The following is a 20,869-nucleotide window of genomic DNA, read 5'->3' as shown; positions in this document are numbered from 1 at the left end:
TTTGATACACTTTGTTGTAAAAATTCGCAGTTTTTCGACTCGACAGGATTAAGATATTGACATATGGAACAGTTTTACTTGACTGTTTACGACTGTTTGTTAAGCAATAGGTTCTTATTGCCCATATGTCTTGTTGAAACATAGCTAAACTGTTTTTGGTCTATTCTAAATTTTCAGAAATCCTAGGATATGGAGTCAAAACTATACACACGGCTCTGGCAGCGCCTGGATGTCCAAACTCGGTTGTTATGGAACTGAAGATGACATTGCTGCTTGTCCATTCCCTGGATGGGGAAAGGGCGGATGTCAGTCGTCTAAATACATGAATATAGGTTGCGGTAGGCATATTGTCCAAAAAAAATTCAGGAAAGGAACATTTAAAAAATCAAATAATGATACTTGTATGAGAAATTTAAAAGCTTTGAGGATATTTGAAAACTGATTGGAGGTAACAATTCGATGATTAGTTGCTTTATATTGAAATTACATACTGCATCTGACTTGCACTTGGTAGAGTTTATCTCTATCAACATGAACGTTTGAATTTTAAGGCTGTTGTTGACGAAAAGCTAACTAGTTGTGCAGAAAAATATTTGGCATGGTAGAAAAATAGCAGACCATTTGTGTACTTATTTTATCAAACATAATATATTCTTATATTTCGTTTTGCGATTGTTGGTTTTAATGAAGTTACTGTTTGTTAAAAGGCATCGGAGTGCGTCTCACAGAGGGCCTTGTTCCAAATGAGGGACGTGTTGAAGTTTATCATGAGGACCAGTGGGGTACAATTTGTAATGATGGATTTACAGTACAAAATGCTAAGGTCATATGTAGAATGCTTGGATATGAAACAAAGTAGGTATTAAACCGTGTACATAACAAAACAAATACAACTGTGTGTAAATAATTGATAATATGTGAGATAGCTGGACGGACTGTGGGAAGAAACTTAAACATTAAACAAAAAAAACTTGAACTGTAACTAAACAAATGTTATAAATACATTAAGTTTTATAATTTTTGTCGATTCTGTACTGTGACATTTATGTTGCAAAAGCTAGACACAGTGGTCCTTAATTCCATCGTGGTCGTCTGTGCAACCTTTAGGTACAGACTGAGAATAATGGTTTAATAGGCATCATAATTCTGTCCTAACTTTCTAAATGTCGCATTGTCAGCTATAAAGGGCCCAAAGAAACAAAAGTTAAACAATTCAAACGAGAAAACTTACGGCATTTTTTTTAGTCACGGCGTCGTCAGTTTTGTTTTATCTATGAGTTTTACTGGTATCTTTCGCGCCTCTTTTTTATTGATAAAAATTAAACGAAAAACAAATTTGCAACAGCAACAGCAACAAATAACAGCCACTGAATTATAAGCCCCTGATTTCAGGCAAGCACATACATACATAATTTGACGGAGTTAAGCATATTAGCGGGATTCCAACCCTTCCTCTAACCTGGAACAGTTGTTTAACCAGAAAAAATAAGATGTTTTAAGGGAGGTTTGTCATACATTAGTTCCTTTGCCAAACGTTTGGCAAAAGCATTTTTCTGTGATTGAATAATATTTTCTGAGGCTAAATTATGAAAACATATATGTATTTTACTGATAGAGGGTATTTCTTTTTTCTTAGTTCAGAGGTTTGTATTAATTTGTTTTACCTGTACACATCAACAACATATGAAATCGGCTGGAAACTTCCTATACAGTACTCAATTGAATACTTTCGAATAATTTAAACTACAATCTAAACTCATTAATAGGTAATTACACTAATAAGATGTTTCGTATAAGTTTGTTAGAGATAAATGTTCATAATCAATCTCATATTGCAGCAATGTGACAATTCTTCCACCTTCCTACTTCAAACCAAGCTCATTAAGTATAATGATGGATGATATACATTGTACTGGGATGGAAACACACATTGCAGCCTGTAACTTTTCAGGGTGGGGACAACATAACTGTCAACATAGTGACGATGTTAGCATTTCTTGTGGTAAGTAACAATATGCAACCATTATAAAATCAGAGTTAGGTTCGCATTGTTCCTGAAACTAAAATAAATCAAACTCTACAGTCGTTGCTTCATATAAAATAATTCGCAAACTTCAAAATCAATTTGTTTCGATTAACTAACAAAATTTAGCAAAATAAGGTGACGCGTGTAGATTCTGTAGATAAAACCTCAATGTTTGTAGAAGTCGCGTATTTTAAAAAAACAATCCCTCATAACTTTTTATTTAAGCTGAAAAATGTTTTTGATCATGTTCTATGAACGGCTAAGACTAAATAACAATAAGAAAGAATGACATCCGAGCGAAATGAAACCAGATGAAGCAACAATAGTTTATAATTAGAAAATACTACTATATACAAATACTATTAATTTTAGGTCGAACACCATTAAGACTTGTCAATGGAACTCGTTTGACCTCAGGACGCCTAGAAGTTTACCATAATAATGTATGGGGTACAGTTTGCAACAAAAACTTCGACATCAAAGATGCGACTGTTGTATGTAAAAGCTTAGGCTTTGATGCAAAGTAAGTTTTTGCTTGAACTCTGTACCATTTTTAAAAAGTGTTTTTTAACGAGGCAACTCACTGGGTATATCTTACAAATGGTAATACATAAATCCAGTGAATTCCTGTTAGAAATGTCATCAATATTCTAGTTGATGAGGGGGAATATTATCAAATGGGCTGACTGACAGAAGGAGAGAGAAATGATCAATGGTATGCAATCATACGTTAAGTATGTTTGACGTTATAAAGACTCTCTAAGACACCGTTGACCACAGTCAAACTAGTATATTTTGGGGGCCCTGTTGTAGCATTATTTAAGCATAAATAAAAGCTTGAGATTAGTGTTACATTTGTCCAAAGAAACATTAAAAGCGACATAACAAAAGTACGTTCTTATGTTGTACCATTGTCCCCGGATGGTGGAAGGTTGGAACCCCGCTATCAGGTTAAATCCGCCATGGTATGTATGTATGTCCCTATCCCAAGTCAGGAGCCTGTTATTCGGTGGTTGCCGTTTGTTGCTGTATTACATATTTGTTTTTTCGTTTATAGTTTTGTACATTAATTAGGCCGTTCGTTTTCTCTTTTCAAGTGTTCTTCATTTTTCAAATAATCATACAGCAAAGTAATTCGTTGAACATTAAAATTTGTAATTTCCCTGTGACAACTATTTTCTCGAACATTGGTTTCCAACGAATAATAACGAATCCTCAGTATTTTATAAAAAAAAATATTTATCGCAATTATTTCTTATATAACCTCCAGGATCTCGACTGACAGAGTCTCGATTTTTTTGGGGTCTGTAGTCTTTTCAGTATGCTCTTGGGTCGGGTGGGATGCTATTGTATTTTCCGTCGCTTCCGTTTGTTTTTGCCAAGGCGTTGTCATTTGGTCATTGACAAGTAAGTTTGAAAATCTCTTTGGAATTATTTCAATCTTTGTTTTAAATTATGTAGCTGCAAACACGTTCTATAAAGTGATTAATAATTGGGGATTTAATTAATGTGCAATCCTAGTTTAACATTAAAGTGTATTTAATCTTTTGGATTCATTATTCTGACAGGTATCCCTATGTGGTGCCAACTCCATATTTTGGATCTGGAAATGAATTGATCTTATTAGAAAATCTTGGATGCACGGGAAATGAGACTGACATATCCAATTGTTCTTCAAATGGATGGGGTCATTCAGACTGCAATCACGATCAGGACGTTTCATTATTGTGTGGTTCGTACAAGTTCAAAAACAAAATGATGAAATTCAAATGAAAACACAACATAAAAGGCACACATTATTAATGTTTCATCATGGATAACCTTTTCTTGAATTACAGTTTTTAATGAACAAGTTATTTGCTTTTTATTTGCAAAGTAAAAGCCTTATTTTCAGCAAAGGCAATCTCCTGTTTTCAAATTTCCAAATTTATCAAAACTGTAAATCTATTTTCTTGTATTAGTAAAGTAAACAAAGACGATTCAAATCTCATATCTCCTATACGTCTATAAAAACGTAGACTTTTTACTTACTGGAAGTTGACAACTTTTGTCTTGTATTTAAGGACTATGAATAGGGGTTTTAGACTAAATTTTTGTATATACATGTAGCATATATGATACAGCATAAACGTTCTGCTCATTGGTACAGATTAAAAACCACTTATCCCCGGCTTAGTATATATCTAGGAATTTGATTGGTTAACGCACGTCGTTACAAAACCCATAGCCCCTGGGTGTTGCTAACCCATATCCCCGGACGTTGCTAACCATTATCCTGGGGAACTTCACGCAAGTTTTCCTTAGTTCTATGATTGCTCATTGTGAAAAAAACGAATTCTGTAGATTATTCATGATGTTTGTAATTAAATATTCAATTCATTAACGATTTTGTTCTATTATGCCGATCATTTACACTCATTTTATTAAATGCATCACATAATTGCCACATTTTCAAGGAATGGGACTACAGACCTAGCTATGCAAATGACCCATGTTGTCGTCACACCATCTATGACGTAACTCTTACAACATTGAGCGCCAAATTTGACTCAATCAAGTTTCTCTGTTTCCGTATTAAAAAGTCTTATATTTGACTATTTGTAGGGTTCTACCAAAGGTAGTACCCTACACCCCGTAAAAAAAATGTAAAATTTCTAAATTTCAATTAAACTTTTTTTAGATTATGAAAAACACGTTGTTTTCACGTTACACTATGTACCCGAATTTGCATAAAACTCGACCGATTGGGACTAAGACCGGGGATGAATTCGTTATCTACGTTCATATTCGTAGATATGGGTATTTTAACACCCTTCAGTATACGTACCATGTACACCCTTCGGCTTCGCCTCATGGTGTACTGGGGTACTTCATGGTGTTAAAATACCCATATCTACGGATATGAACGTAGATAACTTATAATATTCTCAGCCTTAGTATGTGTACTGCTCTTTGGTCAGGTTATTGTATCTTTGTCACATTACCTATTTGCATTCTCAAATTATAACATTATTAATATTGTTTTAGGTGCGGTATAATCCTCAATTTTCACTATCGATGCTTGTGTGTCTTTTTAAACAGATACCTTTGCAAGACTAGTCGATGGACCTGATAGCTCGAGTGGACGTGTCGAACTGTTGCATAACGGTGAATGGGGAACTATATGCGATGATGGCTTTGATATTCCAGACGCTGCTGTAATTTGTACAATGCTTGGATATAATAACACGTATGTGCCAATAGTTTCAAACTTAATTTCTTTCAACATTTTAAGGTTTCATTAAAGTTTAGAAATGATTTTTCAAACTATTAGTTCGCTTTGATAAAATGTCTCTTTTGTCTCATTTTTGTCCATTGTCATTGTCATTTATTCAGGAATTTATTGGAGTTGAAAATAGTGTTTCGTTTAGATCAATTCTTGATGGAGACTGTATGTCTACCTCTATAGACAACATATATGTCTGTAGTGCTATCGTTTTCTATTATTGGCCTAAACCATACATTTTTAAAATGCATAAGTGTCTATTAACACTTTGTATCTATTATAAACTGCATCTCAATTTTTAAAATGCCTGCATGAAACAAAAAGAAAACAATATATATACATTGCTTTTAAATTTAGTTTTCTATTAATACCAAATTTACATATATGTTATTGTTTCGATTGAAAAAATGAAGGGAATTGCAAGGCAAACATGGTATCAAGGGCTTAGTCGTTGTATTCACTTCTTCATTGTTTTGATATTCATTTACTATTTGATTTAACTAATGTAAATACGTTTGATATTTTTAATGTTGAAACTGCTATAAGTGTGTGATCAGACAACTAAGGGAGTTAACGTTAACACTCACACATATACAATGTCATCGTTAGTTACATGACTGACATTTCATTATCTATTAGAAATAATTCTTTATACAGGAATCCACACGTCATCTATGCTCCACATTTTGCCTATGGAAGTGGATCCATATATTTGAAGAATATTGAATGTGCAGGAAATGAAAGTGATATAGAGGAGTGTTCTCATTCTGCATGGGGAGTTACAGATTGTAAACATTCGGAAGACGTGGGCATTGACTGCAGTAAGATAGTTATGATACGTTCATCCCAAACCTTGTTTTTGAAGTGTATATTTAAGAATCACCATAAAAATTAAATCCACATATAATGAGGCATTTTATATAGTGTGATTAAATGTTACGTGTACTCTTTAAGATACGAACGTAATACTTTCTTGAAGATATGATATCATAACTAAATAAATATTTTGCTTAGTGAAAAGAAAAAGAAAAATATACCGAGCTCCCAAAATAAATCAATAAAGAAAATTACTTCAGATCAGGTGGCAAAATCAAAATCTCAAACAATCAAACTAATGGGGAAAAACTGTCATGTCTCTGACCTGGTACAAGCATTTGCAGAAAACAGTGAATTAAACCGGATAGTATAGCTAGTTAAATATTTCACTTGTATGACAGTCGCATAGAATGCTATTATTTTAACAATCATGTGTAAGCGAAACAATTAGAACATATTCATGTTCATTCATCCCTGTATTTAGTCTTAATGTATTTCAAAATTATTCCATTGATATATGTCATATACTGAAGTTATTATTTTAAATTATGACAGCAATTATAAATATTTGACATCTATTAGCAACGGATGTGAGATTAGTAGGTGGTAGTGGACCGTTTGAAGGCAGACTTGAAGTGTTTCACAATGGCGAATGGGGAACCGTTTGCGACAGTGCATTTGATGAATCAGACGCAGTTGTTATTTGTAAAATGTTAGGATATCAACAAAGGTTTGTAATTTCTTATCTTTTAAATCATGAGAAAATATCAGAAATGGAATTTCTACAATCAAACATCACTGAAGTTTGAACATATAAAGTTATGCTAATAAAGTATCTATTTATGAAGTCATTTTGATTCAGTGGATGCAGTGTAAAAACCAAGAGATTGAAATGGGCTAAATTAACATTGAATATTTTATACAACTTAAATAATTGTGACGTGCAAATGAATACTACAACAAATGAATTTTATCACAGATGAATTTCTAAAATTTGAATTATAAATTTGCACTTTTATGAGATCCGTCGATCAAATGAGTTTTCAAATTATGAAATGTTTTGGAAAATTTAAAATAACTTGATTCTAAATATTAGTTAAATAGACTAAAGGAAATGGTACCAAGTTATCAACGATTCCGTCACATTTCCCACACTATAAATTGGTTTCTGATTGGCAAAAAACTTCTTTAGCGCCAGATATTTTCCCATAATAAAAAATTGTTTTTAACATGGAAAAGGGTTTGCAGGGAAATAACTCACAATGAAAAAATCACTTCGAAGCAAAGCATTTCTAATCAGAGCAGGAAATATTCAAAATAACAACACGGCAGTTCAAGTGTTTTCATCTGCTTTTACAGTTTTACACTTTTTCGAATTAAAACTGGGGAAGACGTTACTCAGTCCAAACACGTGTACCAAACCCGACTTCAATTTCGAACAATAGATTAAGGATGTACTTGAAATTTAATTAAAAAAAAACCAAGAAATTAAAATTGATACTCTATTTTGAAAGAGCACCAGTTAAGGAACAAAATAAGCTAAAAATATTGATAGGTCATGGACCTCCTTTTCGAGATATTTGAGTTTGTAAATAAAGCGGGGAAAGGCTGATCCGGACTTCTGCCTTACATTTGCATTGGTATTATTTGGTTCTCAAATCAAAAGGAAAAAAATTAAGAAATCGCTAAAAAAATTTAGAGTTATTAAGATCTTTCATAAACACAAAAATGGGTGTTATAGGGCATTTTTTTTACCCTGTATTGATGGAAAATACCAATTTCTAAAACCTCACCTAAGTACATCCGTAGGTTCAAACTAAACTGAAAACGCTATTTGTATTATTGTTATTCCATAGCAATCCAGCAGTAATTCCAATATCAAAGATCAAGCCTGGATTCGGACCTATCTGGATGGGAAATCTTACGTGCAGCGGAGATGAAGTTGACATAGCTCTTTGTAAATTTGGTGGATGGGGACACACAGGTCACTGTACACACGCTCAAGACATTGCTATGACATGTGGTAATTATGCCCAACCTACGATAGTAGAGGGGCATTATGTTTTCTGGTCTGTGCCTCCGTTATTTCGTTCGTCTGTGCGTCCGTCTGTGTATCCGTCTGTACGTCCGTTCGTCCCGCTTCAGGTTAAAGTTTTTGGTCGAGGTAGTTTTTGATGAAGTTGAAGTCCAATCAATTTGAAACTTAGTACACATGTTCCCCATGATATTATCTTTCTAATTTTAATGCCAAATTATAGTTTTGACCCCAATTACATGGTCCACTGAACATAGAAAATGATAGTGCGAAGTTCAGGTTAAAGTTTTTGGTCAAGGTAGTTTTTGATGAAGTTAAAGTTACATCAACTTGAAACTTAGTACACATGTTCCCTATGACATGACTTTTCTAATTCTAATTCCAAATTAAAGTTCTGACCCCAATTTTCACGGTCCACTGAACACAGAAAATGATAGTGCGAGTGGGGCATCCGTGCACTATGGACACATTCTTGTTTTTTATTATTTTGATTACTTTAATTACTTTCTACCCAATTTGTTTTCGATTAGTCAGTTAAAACACCATATATAATTATAGCAATATCTTAATATATACACATGGAAAAAAGAATTGCAACACCTTGATTTTTTAAAACTTGAAAAATCAGTCTCTTTTTTTGGATGGAATATGATAAAATATTTGTAAAATAATATTAAAACATAGTTAATGATAACATTGGCTTTAAAACGAACAAAAAATGTATGAAAAAAAAAGTTTTATCGAACCAAAATTTTTATAACAAAATGAAGTGTTTTTTGTACAAAAAAATGCATTTTACAAGTCGAACTTTACAATGTCAGACATTTCAAAATTAACTTTTCGATGATTGTTCACATCGTGGTGGATCGTTATACGCCAAAGAATAAGTACTTTGTGCGCAGCTTCCATTCAAACGGATAACAACATCTTAACGTCTTCTGATTCCTGCCATAAGTCGACTCATTTGTTGCTAAGCTAGCAGCAACCATTCTTGACAAAGGGTATTGTTTATTTCATGACCTGTTTGAACTGGGGTGTCCTTTCGTGCACTTTATGCCCAAAAGTGTCCCATATATGCTCGGTATTGTTCAAATTCGGGCTACGGTTGGGCCAAGAAAGATAAACCGAATTCAATTGGAACAATGGATCTTCCTCCACGACGTTAATTTCCAACTTTGGCGAGCCCTGCACTATATTGGATACGGGCATCTGTGTGTCTGTTCATAGGCAAAGGTTCCCGAAATGGTATTATCGCACGATAACCAGTAGCGATGAGCCGATCTCGAACAGTTCTTGTTTAAAGGCTCCTGTATGGTCATCGTTCTCGTTTTTGGATTGTATTGTTTGCAATGGGTTTCCTTCTGACCGACCTTCATTTTGCTTTATTGCCACCAGCAGATGTTAAAGGGGGTCTTCTTGACCTCGGAAGGTCTTTAAAATCGTTTCTTGCTTGATTGTTTTTTCTCAAAACGACTTATAGTGGAATGGAGAATCTGATGTACAGTAGTTGTCGTTTGTTTATGTAATATATACGTGTTTCTCGTTTTGTTTATATAGATTAGACCGTTGATTTTCCCGTTTGAATGGTTTTACACTCGTAATTTTGGGGCCCTTTATAGCTTGTTGTTCGGTGTGAGCCAAGGCTCCGTGTTGAAGGCCGTACTTTAACCTATAATGGTTTACTTTTTAAATTGTTCTTTGGATGGAGAGTTGTCTCATTGGCACTCACACAACATTTTCCTATATCTATGATCAAAAATACGTGCAATTATCACACCGACATACCTGCTTCCCTCATGCTGGATATCTGCCATCTTGCTGCAGTTATGAGTTGTGGATGACCAATTACAAGGTGTCAATTACATAAATTTATAAACTGGGTTATTTTAAGTGTTGAAAACAATGAGGATCAAAACATCTGTTTTGGTGTTTACGAGTACAGTAGCTGCATCTGCAGATAAGAACTGTTAGAGTCGATATATATTGATTAAACTCAGTTAATATTTAAATAATGTTTAACTAGTTCTATGTCACAAAATTATTTAACAAAAAAAATAAAAAGTATTTTTTTAATTTGAATTTTAATTTGGTGTTACAATACTTTTTTCCATGTGTATAGTATTAATACCAGTACAATAAAGACGAACGAACATTACTGTGAAGTTCTTTAGCCGCAACTTTTAACCACAATTTTAACCAATCAACATGAAGAACGTTTTGACATAGTATTTTGATATTGTTTAAAAAAAGATACTTATGTCTACAACATTTGTACAAACTAAACGTACCCGTATTTATGTAGACAATAAAACATGGTCATATTTTTGCATTCAGATTGAATGGTAGATTTAGGTATTGTTAATATTAGGAGTAAATTACTCGCGGAAGGCCATATGTCACATTAATGTATCATGAATTAAAAATTGGAATTTATGGGGTCACCAGTGACATAATAGAAGTATTTTTAAAACTTGTTTACAATTAAAATTGAGGGTTGCGCGCTCTCCAAACAAATCTTTATCCCTGCAAAATTCTTAATGTGGCAGAACAATATCTGAAACCTTTAATTCAGTGGTTGTCGTTTGTAGATGTTTGTCATATTTGATTTCCGTTACAATTTTTGTACCTAGATTAAGCCGTTATTTTCCCGTTTGAAATTATCTTCATTTGTCATTTAAACGCTTAATATACGGTATAAGTTTTGTTCGTGTCCAAGACATTTGGTAATATATAATAAGTGTGTCGTTTGGTGTCTGGTGGTGATTCGTTTAATCGGCAATCATGCCACAAAATCTCAACTTAAAAAAAAGTACGATAACTACAAATCACAGAGTTTCTATTCCTAAAACGGTAAAGCATAGCACCACATACCTAAAAACATACCGTGTAGATTTCATGCTCCGGAAGTGTGGGCAAATCTTGCATAACCTGCTGCATCTGTTATATTGTTCATGATGAGGATACATTCGTTCATCGGTCTCATTTAGTGATGTCGTAATCGGTGAAAGGGGAATGGATGTGGGTAAAAAAGGGTTTTTTTTTTTTTTTTTTAAAGAAAAGGGCCTTAGGGAAGATTAGTTTATTGTAACTAACTGAGATTACCCTTTTTGAATAAAGAATTTATTATTATTATTATTATATCGACAATTGAAACATATGTGTATTTATCCGTTTTTAATAAAAGACTAATTGAAAGAGTTAAATATCTTCAAGGTGCAACTACCGAAATCCGCCTAAGTGGTGGTCGAGGAAAATCTGAGGGACGATTAGAAATCGCATATGGAGTAACATGGCTGCCAGTGTGCGAAAGTGGCTTTACAATGAATTCTGCGAAGGTTGTATGCAGACATTTTGGATTTCCTGTGAGGTGAGAAAATATTTAAAAAATGTTCTAATGTGAAAAGTAAGTTTTAGTCAGAAATACTTGTTATTCTTTAAAACTTAATTCATCATATCTCGACTCAAATCAAACAATGCAGTAAAGAACATACATTATACTTGTGAACAGTTTTATTGTACATGATCAATTAATATTCTGTGTGATAACTTAGTAGATTTGATGGCTAGAGTAAATTTTAACAAAACAAATATGTTGAAATATTTTATCGTTCTGAAGATTTGGAATTTCTCAGTTGATTAAAGTTTTCAATGCTTTATTTTTTTATTCATTTTGACGTGTCACAGTTCCATTTTGACATATCTAAATTCCTTTAATAATTCTCATCGCCTATTTATTTTTCTTCCAACTTTCTCATTTGTCTCACTTTCATTTTGATATATAAAACACGTTAATTGTTTAATGGTCTGTTTAGTATAATATCTATTATTGTAAGGAACCTAAAGAAAATTTAGAAGCTATAATAATGTGAATTTTAGTTAATATTTTAAAACTTTTTCAAAGATCTTAGTTTTTAGAAAACAAACTGTCGAATCAACATCGATCTCCTGCGCTCAAATTAACAACCATAATTTTACATGAAAGTGTTTGGTTACAATTTATTTTTAGAACAATGTTATATCAACTGTGAATGTCAAGTTCGAGAAGAGAAATTGGGAAATGTCATTAAAAATCAGTTTTTTGTACTTTTTTTGTCTGTGAGGAAAATAGCAGAATGCAAAATATCAGGTTAACGATCCAGCGTCAATCAATAAATCACTGGGCTGCGTCAACTATTTTTAAATTTTATTTCAAGAAGGCAGAATATCTAGATGCATAAATATTGCAGGAACATGACAAAATTTCAGTCTACAGGGAAAAAAAAACAATATGACAATACTATTAGACAATTCAAAATCTATCTGTACCCACTACGAAACAAACAATACATGTAGAAAAGCTCGACTTTACTTATCTTCAATAATAAATAATACACGTGAAAGAAAGGAAGAAGGACCCATGATGCTATAAAAAAATCAAAGAAGAAGAAACACACATAAAGTTATTGCAAAAATCAGTAACAACGAAATAAAAAACATCACTTCACAAAATACAATACAGAAAACTGGAGATTAAGTAATAGAAAACCCTCCAAAAACTAAGAGCGAACAAAAATACTGAGGAAGGATGAGCATGTATGCATGGTTCCCACTCCATTGATGGCGTTTCTCGATTTAATAACGGTAAGTACAATGTAAGATGTGATACCACGTCCGACTCATCGATTTTATAGCTTTTGATAATAATAATACTTTATTCCAAAAGCATTAACGCTTAAAGGATACATATACACAATATCACACCAATATATTTTTTTTACAAAAGATATATAGTATATACGATTATAGAGGTGTGCATGAAAGAAAATATAAAACATAATACATAATAACAGTATGAGATTGTATCAACGACATACGGATAGTTGACACTTAATCGTGACCACAACATTTATTAACAAGTGATATTTAAGAAAATTTAAATGATATTTTTCAGCAAAAATGACCCATCGGTAATTCAATCTACTGATTTCGTTAATGATTGGCCAACTTCTGCATACACCGTCGTCTGTACTGGTGGTGAGCTAGATCTTGCATTATGTAATATAACACTTCTCGCCAACAGTAACTGTTCTTCAGGAAGTTACGTTGGAATCAGGTGTCGTATGTATAGCTTTTTACAAGTTTTGTTTTTTGCATGAAAGGACATGGCATTAAATGAGCTGGTCGGATGGAAATCGACTCAATGCAAGTACACGTATTCTTGTACAAATACAAGAGTCTAGAATCCACTTCCAACTGACTGTATCAAACCTATCCACGCATCAATACCAGGCAGAAAGAAGCAGAACAAAACTCAAAAAGCGTACCATCAAGATGCTTACAAGAAAATTTTCAGTCCATCAAATCAAAGCAAGAATTAATTAAGAACTTAGTTGAAAGCAATAAACCAGATATCGTCCAAGGAACAGAAACTCATCTGTAAAAGATAACCAGATTTTTTCACCATAGTATAACATCTATAGAAATGACCGCAACATGAAAGGAGACGGAGTGCTTATAGCAATAAATCATGACCATATAAGCAAACCTGTACCCAAGCTACACACAAATTGTTAGATTGCATGGGCCAAAATCAATCTAGCTGGTAGTGAAGACTTGTATCTTGAATCCTACTACAACCCTTAAACATCAAATGAAGATAATCTTGGAGAACTGGGCGAAGTCTTTAAAAAGTAAACGCTACAAAAAATGCCTTAATAATTGTTTGTGGCGAATTCAATCTCCCTTGCAGGAACTGGATAACATGAACCCTGAAACCATAAACAGCATTTTAGAAAAACCACTACAAGTTTGGTGACATTCTTGACGACAATGGACTTGTTCAACTAGTAGAGGAACCAACAAGAGGCCATAACATGTTAGACCTAGTGATAACAAACAATCCAACACGCTTCACGCGCACCAAAGTGATACCTTGGGTTTCAGACCACGACATTGTCTTCAGCGAAATAGACTCCAAGCCCTCAACTAGGAAACAAAACCCTCGACACATCCCCTTATACAGGAAGGCAAACTGTGACACTATCAAAGAGGAAATGAGTCAAACCCATGAAAAGATCACAAATCTAGCTTCAAATGGAAGTTCAGCAGAAGAACTCTGGTTATTTTTCAAAACCCAGCCCAAACAAAGTGTAACAAACCATATCCCACACAAGATAGGAAAACGGAAAGATAAACTCCCTTGGCTAACACAAATACGACTAATACGACGCCGTGACAGATTATACAATAGAAAAGTCAGCGGCTCCTAACATAACATTAAAATTCAAAAAAGCCAGGCAGTTTCAGTCTGCATTCTCTTCCAAGGAAACATGTAGCCCAGAAATAATCAAATCTCGTTTTAACATGCCAGGTCAATACCCTTCTGTTGAAGATCTAATCATTACAGAAAATGGAGTGCTGAAACTTCTCACAAAAAAAATCCAAGTAAAGCTTTAGGACTAAACAATCTAAAAACTAAAAGAACTTGCAACCGAGCTAGCCCGATTCATATTGATGTAAAGTCATGAGTACCCTAAGACTCAGTACTTGGGCCTTCGCTATTCCTGTTCTACATTAACGACATGCCAGAGGGAATTAAATCTACAGTCTGACTACTTGCAGATTACACAATATCATCCTCACGATATCATCAGACAAAGATTCACATGATTTACAACTAGATCTGGACAACCTTGGAATATGGGAATCAAAATGGGAAACCACCCTGACAAATGCAATATACTCACAATCAGCAGGAAAAATAACACAACTGCAACTTCATACAGCCTATATAGTCAAAGTCATGAGTCAGTCAGCAGTGCAAAATACATAGGCTGTACATTTACATCCAATCTCAGATGGAATGTGAATAACATATGCATCAAAGCAAATTGAACAATTGGTTTCTTGAAAAGAAATTTAAATATATGATCAACTACGTATACAGTGAAGGAGAATGCATCTAAAATATTGGTACGTCCAATGTAGAATATGCCAGTTCGGTATAGGATCCATACCAAAAGACAGAGACTGACAGACTTGAAATGGAACAAATAAGAGGAACTCGCTACGTATCTAATAAACATCATAACCACTCCAGCGGTAACCTGATGCTACAACATCTCAAAAGGACATCACTTGAACAAAGAAGGAAAGAAGCGAAACTCACAATGCTATACAAAATAGAAAACAACCACGTAACCATATCAAAGGAAGGTCGTCTTATACCACCGAAACGGCTGACACAAAACATGGATGATAAATCTCTCCAATCACCAGCAGGATCCTGTGACTATCGAAAACACCCATTTTTTTCAAGAACCATCCGGGATTGGAACGCTGTTCCTCCTGGGGTCGTATCAGCACCGTCAGTCAAGGCCTTTGAAGCCTCGATGATAGAGCTGAATTAAATTTCAAAACTTTGGGGGAGGGTGTTTGTCTAATATGCCTATCAAACCATGGCAGTATAATCAGTTCGTTGATTGTGGCTATTATCTGACAGAAGCAGAAGCAGAAGATCGACTTTGATTGATTTTGGAATATTGAATTACAGGTTGCAGATTCAAATACTAAGTAAAAGATGATCTTTAGTCTGTTCTTCAATCTCATCATACAATGTGCATGAGTGGGATTTCCATCCGACAAAGCTCTCAATTGCCTTTTTTAGCTCACCTGGCCCGTCGTCGTCGTTAACTTTTACAAAAATCTTCTTCTCAAAAACTACTGGGCCAAATTAAATCAAAATTGGACACAATCATCATTAGGGTATCTAGTTTAAAAAATATGTGGCGTGACCCGTCAAACCAACCAAGATGGCCGACATGGCTAAAAATAGAACATAGGGGTAAAATGCAATTTTTGGCTTATAACTCAAAAACCAAAGCATTGAGGGAAAATCTGACAGGGTTAAATTGTTAATCAGGTCAAGATCTACCTGCCCTGACATTTTCAGATGAATCGGACAACCCGTTGTTGGGTTGCTGCCCCTAAATTGGTAATTTTAGGGAAATTTTGTCCGTTTTCGCTTATTAACTTGAATATTATTGTAGATAGAGATAAACTGTAAACAGCAATAATGTTCAGCAAAGTAAGATCTACAAATAAGTCAACATAACCAAAATGGTCAGTTGACTCCTTTAGGAGTTATTGCCCTTTATAGTCAATTTTTAACCATTTTTCGTTAATCTTAGTAATCTTTTACAAAAATCTTCTCCTCTACAACTACTAGGCCAAATGAAACCAAACTTGGCCACAATCATCATTGGGGTATCTAGTTTTAAAAATTCGTGGTGTGACCCGTCAAACCAACCAAGATGGCCGCCATGGCTAAAAATAGAACATAAGGGTAAAATGCAGTCTTTGGCTTATATCTCATAAACCAAACCTTTTAGAGCATATCTGATGGAGTAAAATTGTTTATCAGGTCAAGATATATTTGCCCTGAAATTCACAGATGAATCGGACTACCCGTTGTTGGGTTGCTGCCCCTGAATTGGTAATTTTAGGGAAATTTTGATGTTTTTGGTTATTATCTTGAATATTATTGTAGATAGAGATAAACTGTAAACAGCAATAATGTTCAGCAAAGTAAGATCTACAAATAAGTCAACACAACCAAAATGGTCAGTTGACTCCTTTAGGAGTTATTGCCCTTTATAGTCAATTTTGAACCATTTTTCGTTAATCTAAGTAATCTTTTACAAAAATCTTCTCCTCTACAACTTCTAGGCCAAATGAAACCAAACTTGGCCACAATCATCATTAGGGTATTTAGTTTCAAAAATGTGTGGCGTGACCCGTCAAACAAACCAAGATGGCCGCCATGGCTAAAAATAGAACATACGGGTAAAATGCAGTTTTTGGCTTATAACTCATAAACCAAACCTTTTAGAGCATATCTGATGGAGTAAAATTGTTTATCAGGTCAAGATATATTTGCCCTGCAATTCACAGATGAATCGGACTACCCGTTGTTGGGTTGCTGCCCCTGAATTGGTAATTTTAGGGAAATTTTGATGTTTTTGGTTATTATCTTGAATATCATTATAGATAGAGATAAACTATAAAAAGCAATAATGTTCAGCAAAGTAAGATCTACAATTAAGTCAAATAAGCAAAATGATCAGTTGACCCTTTTAAGAGTTATTGCCCTTTATATTGATATTTTTACCATTTTTTGTTAATCTTAGTAATCTTTTACAAAAATATTCTCCTCTGAAACTACCAGACCAAATTAATCCAAACTTGACCACAATCATCTTTGGGGTATCTAGTTTAAAAAATGTGTGGCGTGACCGGGTCAACCAACCAAAATGGCTGCCATGGCTAAAAATTGGACATAGGGGTAAAATGCAGCTTTTGGCTTATAACTCAAAAACCAAAGCATTTTGAGCAAATCACACAAGGTTTAACTGTTTATCAGATCAAGATCTATCTTCTCTGAATTTTCAGATGAATCAGACAACCCGTTGTTGGGTTGCTGCCACTGAATTGGTAATTTTAGGGAAATTTTTATGTTTTTGGTTATTATCTTGAATATTATTATAGAAAGAGATAGACTGTAAACAGCAAAATGTTCAGTAAAGTAAGATCTACAAATAAGTCAGCATGACCAAAATGGTCAGTTGACCCCTTTAGGAATTATTGCCCTTTATAGTCAACTTTTAACAAATTTCATGAAATTTGTAAATTTTAACTTACAATTTCCACTGAAACTACTGGGCCAAGTTCAATATAGATAGAAATAATTGTAAGCAGCAAGAATTTTCAGTAAAGTAAGATGTACAAACACTTCACCATCACAAAAACACAATTTTGTCATGAATCCATCTGCGTCCTTTGTTTAATATTCACATAGACCAAGGTGAGCGACACAGGCTCTTTAGAGCCTCTAGTTATTTTCTTATGTTTGTAATGTACAGAAGCTGTACATGTAGGTCGCCGCTTTCCTGCTAATTTGCAAATAAAATTACAAGTTTATACTTTGACCTCAAAACTTTTTCACTGCATCAAATCAATTTTTAAACTTAATTTCTTTAAAGTTCAGTTACCACTTATATGTGTGCTTTTAATTTCTGAATTGTTGCATAAAAGATTCATTTTTGTTATATTCTCAAAACCAGATGCAGTCAAATCTGCACTGACCTTTTCAGAACAACATTTATCTATAATGGGAATAACAGACCAGTAAAATACGGATTCGAAGTTGAAGCGCAATTAAACATCAAATTTGGAAAGATTTTGCAAAATATGGCTATAAAGGGAATGAACATAAGTTAGAAACGACAACAACGTTAAACAACATTTTGTAGGGGAAAAAAAGATACAATAGTTTCTGAAATGCACAGTTTTTGTACTGAATTTGTCATCTTTAATAAAATATTAGTATTGGAAAACTGGTGTCAACACTGTTTTTAGAAAAACAAAAGTGGTTAAGTAAAAGGAAATCAATAAAAAAAAACTGTAAACCTTACGTATGTTATCTGTGTTTCCAGCAAAAACTGACATTCGTCTCATAAGCCAATTTTTACCGTCATCTGGGAGAGTTGAAATGTATCACGAAGGACGATGGGGATCCGTGTGTGGCCATTCCTTTGATTCTAAGGCTGCAGAAGTAATGTGCCGAATGTTAGGATTTAAGGCAGAGTAAGTTTTAAACCTGCGGCTTGTTAGTGAAATGTGAAAGAATTTGGATGATTTTGTTTATTAACACTTATTTTTGTTGATATATTTGTTACAGTAAATAGGTGAAATTAGGAATTACAAGTAATTACTAAACATTTCAATAAATACCTGTAATTACTAGCCAATTTAGTAATTACATGTATTTACTAGTTGTTTCAGTGATTTCTGGTAATTACTGATTTTTTTGGTCATTTTTACAGCTATTTACTAACTTGATATTTTTGTTTTAAAATTAAAAACATAATTCAAGATACCAAATAAGAAATTAAAGGGGTAGGGATTTTAAGGGAGCTTACTTAAGGATGTAGGAATATAAGGCACATCAAAAGTGCATACTCTTTAGTGTTTGTGAATTGAAACTGGAAAATGGTTGTTTTATAGGTTTTGAAACTCCGTAAATATATGCATGCAAGACAATGATATCAATCCAAAATTGATTTTCATAATTTTGTTAAACTAAAATCTCAATCATGCACTGTGGTTTAAAACTCTAAAATAACTTTCTTCAAATATCCTGGATTTCTACCAATCTTGGACAGAAGCTAAATGTTTATGATCATAAGATAATATCCGAAAGTAAAGTTTGAAAAAAATCCTTTTTTTCCTATATTACTTATGAACATGATAAACGGACTAGTTTTTGTCCCAGTTAACATAACATACACTCTGCAGTTAAAGTTTTTAAAACATTAGATTTTATAAACCATCCTGGATTTTTACCCAATTTTGACAAAAGCTTTTTAAATTTAGTACTAGTCAAAAGATAGTATCTAGAGAAAATTTTTAATATTTTTTCCTCATTTTTGTTGAGCCTGCAATTAACAGCAAAAGTAGGCGAGACTATTTGTTCTGCAAAACCCTTACAATTTTAATAGCTTAATACATCAATAACCCATCTCCAGCTAGGGGTTGAATTGAAGGTCACATGAATACGTATTCAATGAGGTCCAAATATTCCCTCGCAAGTGCACAATTCATCAACCTTGTTTCTCAGCTAATTTAACAAAATAGACCCAGTTGGGCTACTAACAGTGAATTATAATTTCACTATATCATTTTATAAATGATTTAACAACAAAAAAAATAAAATATTTTTTTATAACTCAAAGCTAATGCACATAACAGTTCATTCCAGTTCTTAACCAACATAACGTTATCTTATCTTTATAAGGTAAAAAGTCTAAATATTCTTCAAACTCATAGTTTTTTGGAAAGTTTGCTATAGCTTGCTATTGCTGCTTTCCATAGCCATCGGCCTCAAACTTGTGGTGACAGATTATCACCATTTATTCTGATCCGAGATAATTAAGTACTAGTACTAGTGTTTGAAATCTGAGTCTTGGAAGGTTCTTTTAAAATTTCGAGTAACTACTCATTTGACACAGCTTTAATAAAAAAAAGAATTGAATATTCACCGACTGATCAAGTTTGAATTTTGGTGGATTTATTTTTACTGCTCTAGGGTTGTGCCTTGTTAAATGGAACCAGATGCTCCACAGGGCACCGCTTTATACGACTGCAGAAGTCGAACCCTGAAGTTGAACAGTTGGGACAAGTATGGACACAACATTCAAGCCTGATACAGCTCTGAATTTGGATCGCGATCAAGTTGTTGACATAACAAATAGGTTTCTGACAGAAAACAAATGCCAAGATCTTACAATTCTATTGCGCAATACTGTATAATTAGGATGAATACACAATGTTTATTAACCCATAATTCAGATCAAGTAAAAATTTTGGTAGTGTTCTTGAGTTTATAACGTTAATGCTAGCGAGGGCATCATTTGAGTCCCATGGACATGTTCCCTATTTTTGATAAAAGCCTATAATATAAATTCACTTTTTTTACAGTTGTATTGATTTAAGTTACTGTAACTATTTATAAGTAAGGATGCAGTATTTTTTGCAAAGAACCAATGCTATCCAAAAGAGTTCAAAGAATGAAAATGTATTAATAACTATAGGCCACAATAAAGGTTGTCAAAAATGAGAAATGTTTGTACCATATACATGTAGAAAGCTTTAAAAGGCCCCTCCGGATATGAAACATGTGGAACAATTC

General features: G+C 33.6%; 1 protein-coding gene across 1 annotated transcript in view; it reads left to right on the top strand.

The window, feature by feature from the left end:
• The window catches only part of LOC134723025 (deleted in malignant brain tumors 1 protein-like), a 59,512-nt gene extending 40,743 nt beyond the window's left edge, over positions 1-18,769 (top strand). The window contains exons 24-33 of the mRNA XM_063586657.1: positions 178-305; positions 708-855; positions 1,839-2,002; positions 2,399-2,549; positions 3,595-3,758; positions 5,108-5,255; positions 5,949-6,112; positions 6,690-6,837; positions 7,964-8,130; positions 18,615-18,769. Coding sequence (XP_063442727.1) covers positions 178-305; positions 708-855; positions 1,839-2,002; positions 2,399-2,549; positions 3,595-3,758; positions 5,108-5,255; positions 5,949-6,112; positions 6,690-6,837; positions 7,964-8,130; positions 18,615-18,769 — 1,537 coding nt within the window. The remainder of the gene's footprint in view (positions 1-177; positions 306-707; positions 856-1,838; positions 2,003-2,398; positions 2,550-3,594; positions 3,759-5,107; positions 5,256-5,948; positions 6,113-6,689; positions 6,838-7,963; positions 8,131-18,614) is intronic.
• Positions 18,770-20,869: the final 2,100 nt, after the last annotated feature.

The sequence above is a fragment of the Mytilus trossulus genome, chromosome 6 (assembly GCF_036588685.1).
Source record: "Mytilus trossulus isolate FHL-02 chromosome 6, PNRI_Mtr1.1.1.hap1, whole genome shotgun sequence".
Lineage (NCBI taxonomy): Eukaryota > Metazoa > Mollusca > Bivalvia > Mytilida > Mytilidae > Mytilus > Mytilus trossulus.
This window is presented reverse-complemented; position numbering and strand designations above follow the sequence as displayed.